This window comes from Falco peregrinus, chromosome 5 (genome assembly GCF_023634155.1).
Source record: "Falco peregrinus isolate bFalPer1 chromosome 5, bFalPer1.pri, whole genome shotgun sequence".
NCBI classification, from domain to species: domain Eukaryota; kingdom Metazoa; phylum Chordata; class Aves; order Falconiformes; family Falconidae; genus Falco; species Falco peregrinus.
Window position 1 is genome coordinate 65109491 of NC_073725.1, and position 12132 is coordinate 65121622.

The following is a 12132-nucleotide window of genomic DNA, read 5'->3' on the forward strand; positions in this document are numbered from 1 at the left end:
TTGGTTTTTTGGCCTTGAGAAACAATCATGGAACAAGAAGTAAACATACACTCATGATACTTGATGGGAATGTATTGATAATGATGGAGGGGAAGTTAATTATTAATTGCCTTGGTGTTGTTCTGCTTGTAGTGTTGGGAAAAGGTGTTTGAAAGGGGAGAATGAAGAAGAGGATGTGCAATTTCTGGTTTCAGGGCAGTGTTGCTGGTAATAGGGAGAGATTTTGCTGAAGGTAAAAGAATGGTGTTGGGGAAAGCTCAGGAAGAGGATGCGAGGATAAATGGCTTTCGCTGCTTTGTTTGTGGGGCAGTCAGAGCTGCCTCCCTGCCCACCCGGTGATCTCTGCTGCAGAGTTGCTTTGGGTTTCCTTGCCCACTCCGTTACGGAGCAGCCAGAGCCAGCAGGCTTCTGAACACTGTGGGATTTCTCCTTTCAGGTCTGGTTGATCTGAATGAGGTGGGCACCTGGGGGGCTGCTTCTATGCCAGCCTAAATGGATCTTCCCACGTGCGTGCAGCTGCATTCCAAAGAGCCAGACACGCACATACACACAGAGAGAGTGCCACAATGAAAGGGCAAAACAGATTGACACAGACAAAGCAATACCTTGACAAGTATCCCTGCAGATGTAGCCACTGCTTACATCCATGTGAATGCAGTCCAGGCCTTTCCTGGGTTTCCACATGTCCTGGTTTCAGCTGGGATAGAGTTAATTTTCTTCTTAGTGGCTAGTACAGTGCTGTGTTTTGCCTGTGATGCGAGAACAATGTTGATAGCCACACTGATGTTCTTAGTTGTTGCTGGGTAATGTTTATACTAAAGTCAAGGACTTTTTGGATTCTTGGGTCTTGCCAGCCAGAGTGCTGGGGGAGCACAAGAGACTGGGAAGGGACACAGCCAGGTCAGCTGCCCTGAACCAGCCAAAGAGGTATTCCATACCATGGGACGTCATGCTTGGTATAGAAAGTAGGAGGGTTAGCTGGGGAGGGATCGTTGCTCAGAGACTGGCTGCGCATCAGTCAGCAGGTGGTGAGCAGTTGTACTGTGCATCACTTGGGGGTTTTCTCCCCTTTTCCCTTTTCCTTTGGATTTTACCCTTTTCCCCCACCTTTCCATCCTAATTGTTACTATTATTATTGTTATTACTGATGTTCTTACCTCTTTATTCTGTTTAAATTATTAAATTGTTCTTATCTCAACCCTCAAGTTTTACATTCCTTTCTGATTCTCCTCCCCAGCCCTCCGGATGAGGGGGAGTGAGCAGGCGGCTGCGTGGTGCTTGGTTGCCGGCCGGCATTAAACCATGAGACCAGAGGATGAGGCTACTGAAACAGAAACACAGCCTCACTCCCTGGATTCATAAGCACAGCTTGTTCGTAGATGCCTCAGATAATAGTCTAGAAATGTCATATGCGGGCTCAAGGCCAAGGCTCCCTCACCAGTGCCTGGTGCAAGCCGTGGGTCTTTCTAGGTCTGTGTTTCCTGGGCCCTGAGAGTCCACGTTCAAGTTCGCTTGCGCCTCATACAGACGCACACAGGGATCCCACCAGGAGCGGGCCTAAGGCAGTCTGTGCTTCCAGCTGCCATCCCCAAGGCCCTGAGCCCCGCAATGACCTGCCTTCCCTTGTTCCACTGCACCCTCATCCTTCTTGCTGAGCAGGCAGAGCTTCAGCCCTTTGCTGTGACCCTTTGTGCCCGACTTGTCTGCCTGCAGCCTGCTTCCTCCGGCAGGTGCCGGGCGTGGAAGTCCTGGCCTTGCACACGAGACTGAAGAGGACTGGCGCCTGGTTAGCCACAGAACTGAAACACTTTATTGCAGGGACTCAGCCAGCTGAGCTCTTCCGTTGAGAGGAGCGCGGGCAGGACAGAGCAGGCCTTTGACACTGAGGCTGCCTTTGCATCAGCAGGCATTGCCCCAGCGGGAAATGGTGGTGGTGGTGCGCTGCAGCCAGCCCTGGATCCTCTCCGTCCTGCTGATCAAACCTATTTCCTGCTTAGGTACTGCAGGAGTTCATGCAGCCAAGTAAGGAAATCCCACAGCTTCTGCACTGGAAGTGGGCAGGGTGTAAACCTTCCTGCTTCTGTTGGTGTTGGCCTGTGAACGGGGGTGGAGGTGAAGGCTGGCTGCGGCCTTGCAGTAGTTGCTACTGCTGTGTGCAGGCCCATCTGTTCCAGGATCCAGTTGTAGAAGTGCTGGGTGGAGGTGTAGACTCCAGACTTCTTTGCTCTCGCACAGCCCATCCCCCAGCTGGTCACACCAACAAGCCAGACATAGTCCGCGCTCTTCTCTTGGCACACAAGAGGCCCACCGCTGTCCCCCTGCAGCAGAGGAGAGAGGATGAAGGGGTTGTTGGGTGGCCACCGTCAGCCCAGTGGCTGGCTCCTTCCCTCTCATGGCACTTCCAGAGCTGTATTTAGTGGCCAGCCAAGCTCTGGAGAAGCTTTCCTGGGAGGGGGCGGTGGGCCTGTAAGGCAGGGCTCGCTCTTCCTGCGGCACGTTGGTGCTGCAGGTGTGTCAGGAGGCTGTGTCTGGCTTGGGATGGTGAAGCTCTGGGCTGCCAAGGGCACTGGGTGGGCATTGTGAACAAAGTGCCAGGCCTCTGGGACAAGGCAGGCAGGCCCTGGGCAAAGGCCCTACCCATGGGGAAATGGGTTTAGGCCCTCAGCAGTGGGGACACAGCAATGGGAGTGTGAGTGGCCAGGAAAAGCCCGTGACGGTGCAGGTTTGGGCGGTTGTGGCGGGGCTGCCCGTGCTGCCGGGGCTTGGCTTGTAGCACGCTCCTACCTGGCAGGTGTCGATGCCACCCTGCGGATAGCCAGCACAGATGTTGTGGGTGTGGATGGCCCCTCTGTACCAGCCGCTGCTGTTACAGACCCCGGCATCAATGAGGTGCACCTGGGCCTCCTGCAGCACATACGCCGATCCTCCAGCTGTGAAGAGCACAGAAAGGAATGAACTCCCAGCAGCTCATTGCCAGTTCTCCTTCCCTGCGTGACTGAAGCCCTATCCCGGGGCTTGGCTTTGCATGTGGGGAGGCGCTGGACCGCTCCTTCCTTTCTGCCTTGCTCTGGGTCAGTGGCTCACGCCCCCCTCTCTAAGAGGTATACGTCCCCACAGCCTGATTCTGGCTTTCGCCTCTGCCGTCAGGAAGAGCAACCTGCCTCCCCAAGCTGGCCGAGCTTGCGCTCGCAACGTGACTACATTTTGGGAGCTCACCTCTTGCAGTCCTGGCACCCCAGCCACTGACGTAGCACTCTGTCAGCTCCGAGACTCTCAGCGAGGCATCCGGCACGCAGGCAAGCTGTACGTAGCTGTTGCACTGGACAGGCTGCTCCAGTTCCAGCAAGGCAATGTCGTTCCTCTGTGTGATATTATTGAAGTGCTGGTGAACCAGCAGCTGCTTGATGTTGCGCACCTGGGCCTCAGGTCCCAGCTGGGTCAGCCGGGTGGCACCTACCACCACCTGCCACATGGTGATGTTCCTGGAAGGCAGATGGAGAGAGGGCTCAGAGGGAGCAGAGCCACATGCTGCAGCAGCACAGCAGTTGCCTTGCCTTCTGCTTGGCAAGGAAGAGAGAAGAGCAGCACTAGGGAGGGTGCGACAGACCACGTGCTCCTTGGGCTCAAGGAATGTCGAACTGGAGACTGCTGGGAAGCAGTGGCATGAGCCCAGCCTTCTCCTGAGCAGCCTCTCAGGTGGCTGCGGAGTGCCCAGGCACTGGGCGTACTGCAGGGCAACAGGACATGCTGCAGCACGTGCTGCTGTGCTCAGGGCACCTGCTAGAGTGTGGGGCTAGCCCCGATCCCTGGTCCTCCTTACCTAGCCTCGATGAAGCAGTGGGCTGACGTGAGGACCCACTGTGGGCTGATGAGGGAACCTCCGCAGATGTGCGCCGTGCCTCCTTCCAAGGGAGCCTGGATACTGACGATCCAGGGCCAGGCCCCTGGCTGGGCATTTCTGACACCCACGACGTGTGACATACTGTAGTTCAAAGCCGCAGGCCGAAGGCCGCAGGTGCCTCTGTAACCAGAAACTCCATTCTGGTTAGCTCCATGGAAGCTTGCGCCATTCCGGCTAAAGGCCAGCCATCTTCCCTCCCTTAAAGGCATGGCCAGAGGGGCCGAGGAAACCCGTGGGGTGTGTGCCCGCTCCCCTTCCCCCGCTTTCTGCTTCAGCCCATAGACGAGCTGTGCCAGCAGCCTGGATGCTGGCAAGGAGCTGAGCCTCCCAGATGGCCTTCAAGAGCCACTGGGGAGGCCATGGGGGACAAGCAGGACCCCTCCAGAGAAGCTCACAAGGGTTGCCCAATCTCCCTCTCAGAGCCTCGGGCCACTTACCCACAGCTATCCCATGTGCCATGCACAGGACAGCACATGGCCAGCAGGACAACGAGGAGGAGGAGAACATCCATCACTACCAGCAACATGTGGCAGCTGAAAGAACAAGGGCTTATCACCACCAGTACGGCCGACGATGTACTGCCCGCAATATTCCTGTTGCCTGGGGTTCTCTTGGACACGGGGCTGATGTCACAGAGTGCCTGGTTCCAGGTGCTGGGCGTGGTGGCGGTGGGGGAGGGATGGGTGGCAACAGGAGGGGTTCCAAGCAGGACTGGAGGCGGAAGCTGGGATCGCACACCCCTGACAGAGCCCCACGCAATGCCCTGCTTGCACGATCAGGGTGGGCAGGCCCCGTGGCAGGCAGCAGCGCCTGGCTCCCAGCTCTGCCTGCTAACAGCTCACAGGGCAACACCCAGCGTGGCCTCACAGCCTCTTTGGGGAGTTCCCTGCCGCCCTGCTCTCTGCAGCCCTGTGCCACCGGCTCCTTCCCAATAAACAGACACACAACAAAGAACACAATGACTACAGTAGCATGCGCGTGCTTGGGTGTTGAAGAGCCAATGTGTTGATGGCCGTGGCAGCCAAGCAGTGCTGGGCAAGCCAAATAAGCCAAGCACAGCCCAGCAACGTCAACCTTCCTGCACAAAGCACAGTGAAATGCAGGTGCAGCACACTCCTCACTGGCCATGTCAGCCACAGCAATGTGCTCTGGCAGGCGTCGTGTCCTTGCTGTCTGTGAGTTGGATTGCTGTTCTGGGCACCCACTGACCATGGCACTTGTGGCAAGGGCAATCAACGTGAAGCTCCAGAGAGAGAAGGATGCTCCTGCTCTCAGCCCAACGTGCCATTGTTCACAGCTTTGCAAGAGCTTGCATCAGTCTCACCTCGTCAGTCTGTCTTCTGCCGCTGCTTGAAGGAGCCTTGCTCACCCTCCTGCTGGAGTGCAGGAGAGAAGCAGGAGCCAGGCACGTGCATTGCATTTGCACACCAGGGCTAGGTCCCTGGAGGGTCGAGAGCCGTGGCTTGAAGGTTGGCAGCCTCCAAGCTTGTGAAAGGTGCGGCAGCTCCCTGCTGCCATCCTGGCTTCTGTGGTGAGGCATAAGGTGCACAGCGGAGGGAGCAATCGGGTCCCGAGGAGGAGGACCACACAGGCTCTGTCTGAAAGTGGAAGAGCGGCTCTCAAGGCCCTTGAGGTGCAGCAGAGCTTCCTAGGCCCCAGAACTGGCCTCCAAGCAAGCGGGCTCAAGGCTGCTTTGTGTTTTGAAAAGGGACCGGCAGCCGGTTCCCACGTGTCTGCTGAGAGCAGGCAGAAGGCGGCCTTGGAGAAGACAACTTGTCTGCTGGGGAAACTGCTCTTTAAGCATCAGATTTGGCAGGTGGCTAGTCGGGAATGCCGTCAGAGGTGGCCACACTTCACAGACGCTTGAAGGAAGAGATTGGGGTCATTTGGCGGAGAGGACTCTGGCAGGGACAGCAGTTCCCAGGCAAGCTCGTCAGTAATGGCACACAAGTCCAAGGTGACCTAGCTAACAACACCCAAAGACCACGTGTGTTGACAGATGGGGCAAACCTGGGAGCAAAGGGGGGAAAAAATAACTGGGGTTGGCCCCGTGTCTGGGAGGAGAGCAGGGCTGAGAGAGGCAGGACTCAGGGAAGATGAGGGGCACGTATAAGCACGGCAAATGGAGAGAAGGGGGGATCAAGGAGCCGGTCACACAGAAGCAAAGTGCTGGCTGCCTTGCTTGCCTGAGCCCTGTGCCTAATCACCACAGTACCCACTGGCTTCTTTCGGAGAGCCACCCCAAAGCCCTTCCTGTGTGGTCCCATTCTGCACCTGCCACACGGTGGGTCCCCAGGCCTGGCTGCTAGCAAAGGCCGACGGCAAGACAGGCCACAGGCAGCCAGCACTTGGAAAGCCCCAGTGTCTCGGGCCAGCTGCTGCTGGGAGCCCTGTGCGCGTGCACAGCTCACTAGTGAACCTGAAGCTGGACGAGGTGACAAGCAAGAGGGGAGAGAGAGCCTCTCAGGCATGTGGATGGCCTGCAGCGTCAGCCGACGTGCCTGCTCAGCCCCAGCGTCCCCACCTTGCAAGAGGACCAGGCCTGCCAACCACTGGCCACCTCTCCACCTCCCAGAGGCAGGAAGGACTTGGAGGTGCTTGAGCATGCATGCCCTCAGCTGCTGCCCACCTAGGCATGCCCCCCCTGCGGGAGCTGCAGAAGGGCCTGCCTCTGCAGCTGCCAGGACCGTCCTCCTCTTGCTCTGTGCTTGGGCCCCGGCAAGCCATGGTGCTGCAGCTCCCAGCTCTGTTCCTACCCAGGACTGCAGGGCATGCCTCCAGCTGAACTGGGATCTCTGGAAACATGGGCATGCCCTTTGCTTCCTCTTGATCATGCAGTGAAAGGAGTTCTTATGGCTCTGCGGATGATGCTGGAGCATGCTCCCTCCCCAAACAAGTCCGGCTTTCTGTCCAGAGGCCTCAGGTGTTCCTCGTAGCACAGAGCGCAACTCCCCTGCACTCCTAGCAGGCTTGGTAATGTCCCCAACGCACAGTTTGCTACCCCAGCACTCCGATAGTCAGTGGTGTCACCGAGCCGAAGCCACCGCGGAGCCCTCAGGCTGAACATGGTCAGTTGTGGGCGGAAAGGGGTCTGGTGGCTCTGCGACAGGGATCCCATGTGGAGCAACCTGCGGTGACACAGTTGGAGGCAGACTGAAAAAACACTATGTCTGCGTGGCTGGGTTTGGACAAAATGGCCTTTATTGTTAATACAATTTTTTTATGTATCTTAGACAGTACATGTGTCAGTCCCTGACAGGTTTTTGTGTTCTTCTTCTTGCTTGCTATTTGCTGTTGCTGTAGGTGCCCGTAGGCTGTGGTTCTAAATTCAAGCTGCGTTCCGTCTCTTCATTCGCCGCAAAAGGTTCCTAAAAGCCACGTGGGAGGCTCAGCTCCTTGCCATCACCCAGGCTGCCGGCACAACTTGTCTACGGGCTGAAGCAGAAAGCAGGGAAAGGGGAGCGGGCACGCACCCCACGGGTTTCCTCGGCCCTTCTGGCCATGCCTTGAGGGGAGGGAAGACAGCTGGCCTTTAGCCGGAATGGCGCAAGCTTCCATGGAGCTAACCAGAATGGAGTTTCTGGTTACAGAGGCACCTGCGGCCTTCGGCCTGCGGCTTTTCACTACGGCATGTCGCGCATTGTGGGTGGCACAGATGCCCAGCCAGGGGCCTGGCCCTGGATCGTCAGCATCCAGGCTCCCTTGGAAGGAGGCACGGCGCACATCTGCGGGGGCTCCCTCATCAGCCCACAGTGGGTCCTCACATCAGCCCACTGCTTCATCGAGGCCAGGTAAGGAGGACCAGGGATCGGGGCTAGCCCCACACTCTAGCAGGTGCCCTGAGCACAGCAGCACGTGCTGCAGCATGTCCTGTTGCCCTGCAGTACGCCCAGTGCCTGGGCACTCCGCAGCCACCTGAGAGGCTGCTCAGGAGAAGGCTGGGCTCATGCCACTGCTTCCCAGCAGCCTCCAGCTCGACACTGCTTGAGCCCAAGGAGCACGTGCTCTGTCGCACCTCCCTAGTGCTGCTCTCCTCTCTCCCTCGCCAAGCAGAAGGCAGGGCAACTGCTGTGCTGCTGCAGTATGTGGCTCTGCTCCCTCTGAGCCCTCTCTCCATCTGCCTTCCAGGAACATCACCATGTGGCAGGTGGTGGTAGGTGCCACCCGGCTGACCCAGCTGGGACCTGAGGCCCAGGTGCGCAACATCAAGCAGCTGCTGGTTCACCGGCACTTCAGTAATATCACACGGAGGAACGACATTGCCTTGCTGGAACTGGAGCAGCCTGTCCAGTGCAACAGCTACGTACAGCTTGCCTGCGTGCCCGATGCCTCGCTGAGAGTCTCGGAGCTGACAGAGTGCTACGTCAGTGGCTGGGGTGCCAGGACTGCAAGAGGTGAGCTCCCAAAATGTAGTCACGTTGCGAGCGCAAGCTTGGCCAGCTTGGGGAGGCAGGTTGCTCTTCCTGACAGCAGAGGCGAAAGCCAGAATCAGGCTGTGGGGACGTATGCCTCTTAGAGAGGGGGGCGTGAGCCACTGACCCAGAGCAAGGCAGAAAGGAAGGAGCGGTCCAGCGCCTCCCCACATGCAAAGCCAAGCCCCGGGATAGGGCTTCAGTCACGCAGGGAAGGAGAACTGGCAATGAGCTGCTGGGAGTTCATTCCTTTCTGTGCTCTTCACAGCTGGAGGATCGGCGTATGTGCTGCAGGAGGCCCAGGTGCACCTCATTGATGCCGGGGTCTGTAACAGCAGCGGCTGGTACAGAGGGGCCATCCACACCCACAACATCTGTGCTGGCTATCCGCAGGGTGGCATCGACACCTGCCAGGTAGGAGCGTGCTACAAGCCAAGCCCCGGCAGCACGGGCAGCCCCGCCACAACCGCCCAAACCTGCACCGTCACGGGCTTTTCCTGGCCACTCACACTCCCATTGCTGTGTCCCCACTGCTGAGGGCCTTACCCCCCTTCCCCTTTTGCACGCCTTTGTCCAGGGCCTGCCTGCCTTGTCCCAGAGGCCTGGCACTATGTCCACAAAGCCCACCCAGTGCCCTTGGCAGCCCAGAGCTTCACAATCCCATACGTGCAACATCCTTCTGCAGCACCTGCAGGACAACTGTGCCGCAGGGAGAGCGAGCCCTGCCTTACAGGCCCACCGCCCCCTCCCAGGAAAGCTTCTCCAGAGCTTGGCTGGCCACTAAATACAGCTCTGGAAGTGCCATGAGAGGGAAGGAGCCAGCCACTGGGCTGACGGTGGCCACCCAACAACCCCTTCATCCTCTCTCCTCTGCTGCAGGGGGACAGCGGTGGGCCTCTTGTGTGCCAAGACAAGAGCGCGGACTATGTCTGGCTTGTTGGTGTGACCAGCTGGGGGATGGGCTGTGCGAGAGCAAAGAAGCCCGGAGTCTACACCTCCACCCAGCACTTCTACAACTGGATCCTGGAACAGATGGGCCTGCACACAGCAGTAGCGACTACTGCAAGGCCGCAGCCAGCCTTCACCTCCACCCCCGTTCACAGGCCAACACCAACAGAAGCAGGAAGGTTTATACCCTGCCCACTTCCAGTGCAGAAGCTGTGGGATTTCCTTTCTTGGCTGCAGAAGTTGGTGCAGTTCCTAATAGGAGAAAAAGTTTGATCACCGGGACGGAGAGGATCCAGGGCTGGCTGCAGCGCACCACCACCATTTCCCGCTGGGGCAATGCCTGCTGATGCAAAGGCAGCCTCAGTGTCAAAGGCCTGCTCTGTCCTGCCCGCGCTCCTCTCAACGGAAGAGCTCAGCTGGCTGAGTCCCTGCAATAAAGTGTTTCAGTTCTGTGGCTAACCAGGCGCCAGTCCTCTTCAGTCTCGTGTGCAAGGCCAGGACTTCCACGCCCGGCACCTGCCGGAGGAAGCAGGCTGCAGGCAGACAAGTCAGGCACAAAGGGTCACAGCAAAGGGCTGAAGCTCTGCCTGCTCAGCAAGAAGGATGAGGGTGCAGTGGAACAAGGGAAGGCAGGACATTGCGGGGCTCAGGGCCTTGGGGATGGCAGCTGGAAGCACAGACTGCCTTAGGCCCGCTCCTGGTGGGATCCCTGTGTGCGTCTGTATGAGGCGCAAGCGAACTTGAACGTGGACTCTCAGGGCCCAGGAAACACAGACCTAGAAAGACCTAAGGCTTGCACCAGGCACTGGTGAGGGAGCCTTGGCTTTGAGCCCCACATATGACATGGACTTAATTTCTAGACTGTTATCTGAGGCATCTACGAACACGCTGTGCTTATGAATCCAGGGAGTGAGGCTGTGTTTCTGTTTCAGTAGCCTCATCCTCTGGTCTCATGGTTTAAAGCCGGCCGGCAACCAAGCACCACGCAGTCGCTTGCTCGCTCCCCTTCATCTGGAGGGCTGGGGAGGAGAATCAGAAAAGAATGTAAAACTTGAGGGTTGAGATAAGAACAATTTAATAATTTTATTACTAAATATAAATTACTAAATATAAATTATATAAAATTAATATAAAAATAAGAATAAAGAGGTAAGAACATCAGTAATAACAATAATAATAGTAACAATTAGGATGGAAAGGTGGGGAAAAAGGGTAAAATCCAAAGGAAATGGGAAAAGGGGAAAAAAAACCCAAGTGATGCACAGCGTCCCAACAGTCTTGATTCGTTTCCAAGTCCGGTGGGGGAACGTTCTGTCCAATGTTAGTTGGTTCCGGGTTTTTTTACAGTTTTTACAAGCTGTTCTGTTTAGTCACACCTTCCACTCGGCAATGGTGTACATGCCCAACATGGTCCTCGGGGGCCTCCAAGCACCTTGATCCCCCTGACCGCAGGTCTGGGTGCATGCACAGGGGTTTGGTTAAGTTTTGCAGGATCAGCTTCCCCCCCCCCTCCTCCGCCCCATTGCTCCATGGCATCAGTCGGTCTCCTCCTTTAACAATGTATAGATAAATCTCTGTGGTGGCAGTGGTGTTATCTTCCTGCCTTAACAACATATAGATAGATCATTCACTGTGGTGATGGCATGAGTTTCCTGCCATAGCAATGTTGAGACAACACATCTGCTGTGGCGATGGTGGGTCTCACCGGCACAGTCTCTTACACCTCCTAGAGAACTGCAGAGCTGTGGACTCAGAAATACCAGGGCACAACGCTTGGCCTGCCTGAAAGGTTCAGGAGGCTCTCAGATATCCAGGCAGCAGTAGAAACCGGTCTCATTTTACAGCAAGGCTGACCACACTTGCCAGTTTTCTTTTGCGTGCTCACACCTGGAAGCCAAACCAGAACAGCTGCACACACAGCACAACAATTGCTCAGCACATCTACACCAACAGAGCTCTCCCCTAAAGCACACTTGGAGTCACTCGTACGCCAAGTCAACATCTACAGTGGAACCTGGCCACATGCTTTGACACAATGTCATTTGGGGTCAAACTGACACACATCAAAAAATTAGTAAAAGACATCTCCTTCTCTGCCACATCAGGTATCCTTCAGTTTGAGCTGAGTTAAAGCTCCTTCAGTTGAGCTGTAACTGTTACATTATTTCCCAAATGCAAAGCCAAACAGAGAAAATATAGCCACAACATGCTCCTTAAAAAGCAAATCTGCACACCACACACAGTTCATTGTGACCAAAGCAAGATGTGACCACGGGACCACGACCCTTCAAAATTTCAAGATGCCTAGGTGGGACCACACAAACAAGGAACATGCCTGCACATTAAGACAGGCTGGTCAAGTTTACCACCAAAACTCCACATCAGCATTTGCTAACCCTGTCCAGCTCTGGGTATCCAGAGCCACACTCAGCTCACTTGAAAGTGTCTCCTAGTAGCAGTATCAAGTATTAAGCTCAGAACGGTACCTCCCTGACGCCTACATGGAAGAAAACTCAAACTGTGCCCCCTTCTCCTTAAGGTTCCTTAGAGCTTGTGACAGGAATTTCATTCCACTGCTTGGAAAAGTGCCAAGGTTGCAGCTTAAGGGAACTGGAGTTCACTGGGTCTCAGAGTAATTCTAGAGCTAAAGTGGTGAGAGACATCAACTCTAGATCAGACTACACGTGCCAGCACTCACCACTGACCCAGCATGGCAACCTCCTTCTGTCCTACCCAAAGGTTTCAAACCCAACACACTGTCTTCCTATGGCAGGAAGCTACCTTATTTATAATTTGTAACACCATTAACGTGTTCCGTGAGACGGGACTACAGATATATTATGCAGACAAGCAAGGCACCATTTGGAAGCA

The 12132-nt window shown here is 56.1% G+C and overlaps 2 protein-coding genes and 1 non-coding gene across 4 annotated transcripts; 1 reads left to right on the forward strand and 2 right to left on the reverse strand.

Moving 5' to 3' along the window:
* Nucleotides 1–1934: 1934 nt before the first annotated feature.
* Nucleotides 1935–4839, reverse strand: LOC129784468 (acrosin-like). 2 transcript variants are annotated; one of them, XM_055804006.1, is made up of 5 exons: nt 4339–4839; nt 3821–4021; nt 3199–3482; nt 2785–2924; nt 1935–2318 (listed from the first exon to the last, which is right to left on the reverse strand). In XM_055804006.1, the coding sequence occupies exons 1-5, from the start codon at nt 4425–4427 to the stop codon at nt 1983–1985; spliced, it is 1050 nt and encodes a 349-aa protein (XP_055659981.1). In that variant the 5' UTR covers nt 4428–4839; the 3' UTR covers nt 1935–1982. The 2 variants fall into 2 exon arrangements, with proteins under 2 accessions (XP_055659981.1, XP_055659982.1); XM_055804007.1 differs by lacking the exons at nt 3821–4021; nt 4339–4839 and having other exon boundaries at nt 1938–2318; nt 2785–2930; nt 3217–3472.
* Nucleotides 4840–7358: 2519 nt separating this feature from the next.
* Nucleotides 7359–9720, forward strand: LOC129784469 (acrosin-like). Its single transcript, XM_055804009.1, has 4 exons — nt 7359–7692; nt 8030–8313; nt 8588–8727; nt 9193–9720. The coding sequence occupies exons 1-4, from the start codon at nt 7532–7534 to the stop codon at nt 9532–9534; spliced, it is 927 nt and encodes a 308-aa protein (XP_055659984.1). The 5' UTR covers nt 7359–7531; the 3' UTR covers nt 9535–9720.
* A 2162-nt stretch (nt 9721–11882) lies between these two features.
* Nucleotides 11883–11967, reverse strand: LOC129784651 (small nucleolar RNA SNORD45). Its single transcript, XR_008747650.1, has one exon. It is a non-coding gene; the product is annotated as a small nucleolar RNA SNORD45 (small nucleolar RNA).
* Between the last annotated feature and the right edge of the window lie 165 nt (nt 11968–12132).

Excerpts from the sequence above, each read along its gene's own strand:
- LOC129784468 (XM_055804006.1), bottom strand. The coding sequence starts at position 4,427 with ATGTTGCTGGTAGTGATGGATGTTCTCCTCCTCCTCGTTGTCCTGCTG. Across the intron at positions 3,483-3,820 it reads CACTGCTTCATCGAGGCTAG|GAACATCACCATGTGGCAGG; the intron begins GTAAGGAGGACC and ends TCTGCCTTCCAG. Across the intron at positions 2,319-2,784 it reads GTGGCATCGACACCTGCCAG|GGGGACAGCGGTGGGCCTCT; the intron begins GTAGGAGCGTGC and ends CCTCTGCTGCAG.
- LOC129784469 (XM_055804009.1), top strand. The coding sequence starts at position 7,532 with ATGTCGCGCATTGTGGGTGGCACAGATGCCCAGCCAGGGGCCTGGCCC. Across the intron at positions 7,693-8,029 it reads CACTGCTTCATCGAGGCCAG|GAACATCACCATGTGGCAGG; the intron begins GTAAGGAGGACC and ends TCTGCCTTCCAG. Across the intron at positions 8,728-9,192 it reads GTGGCATCGACACCTGCCAG|GGGGACAGCGGTGGGCCTCT; the intron begins GTAGGAGCGTGC and ends CCTCTGCTGCAG.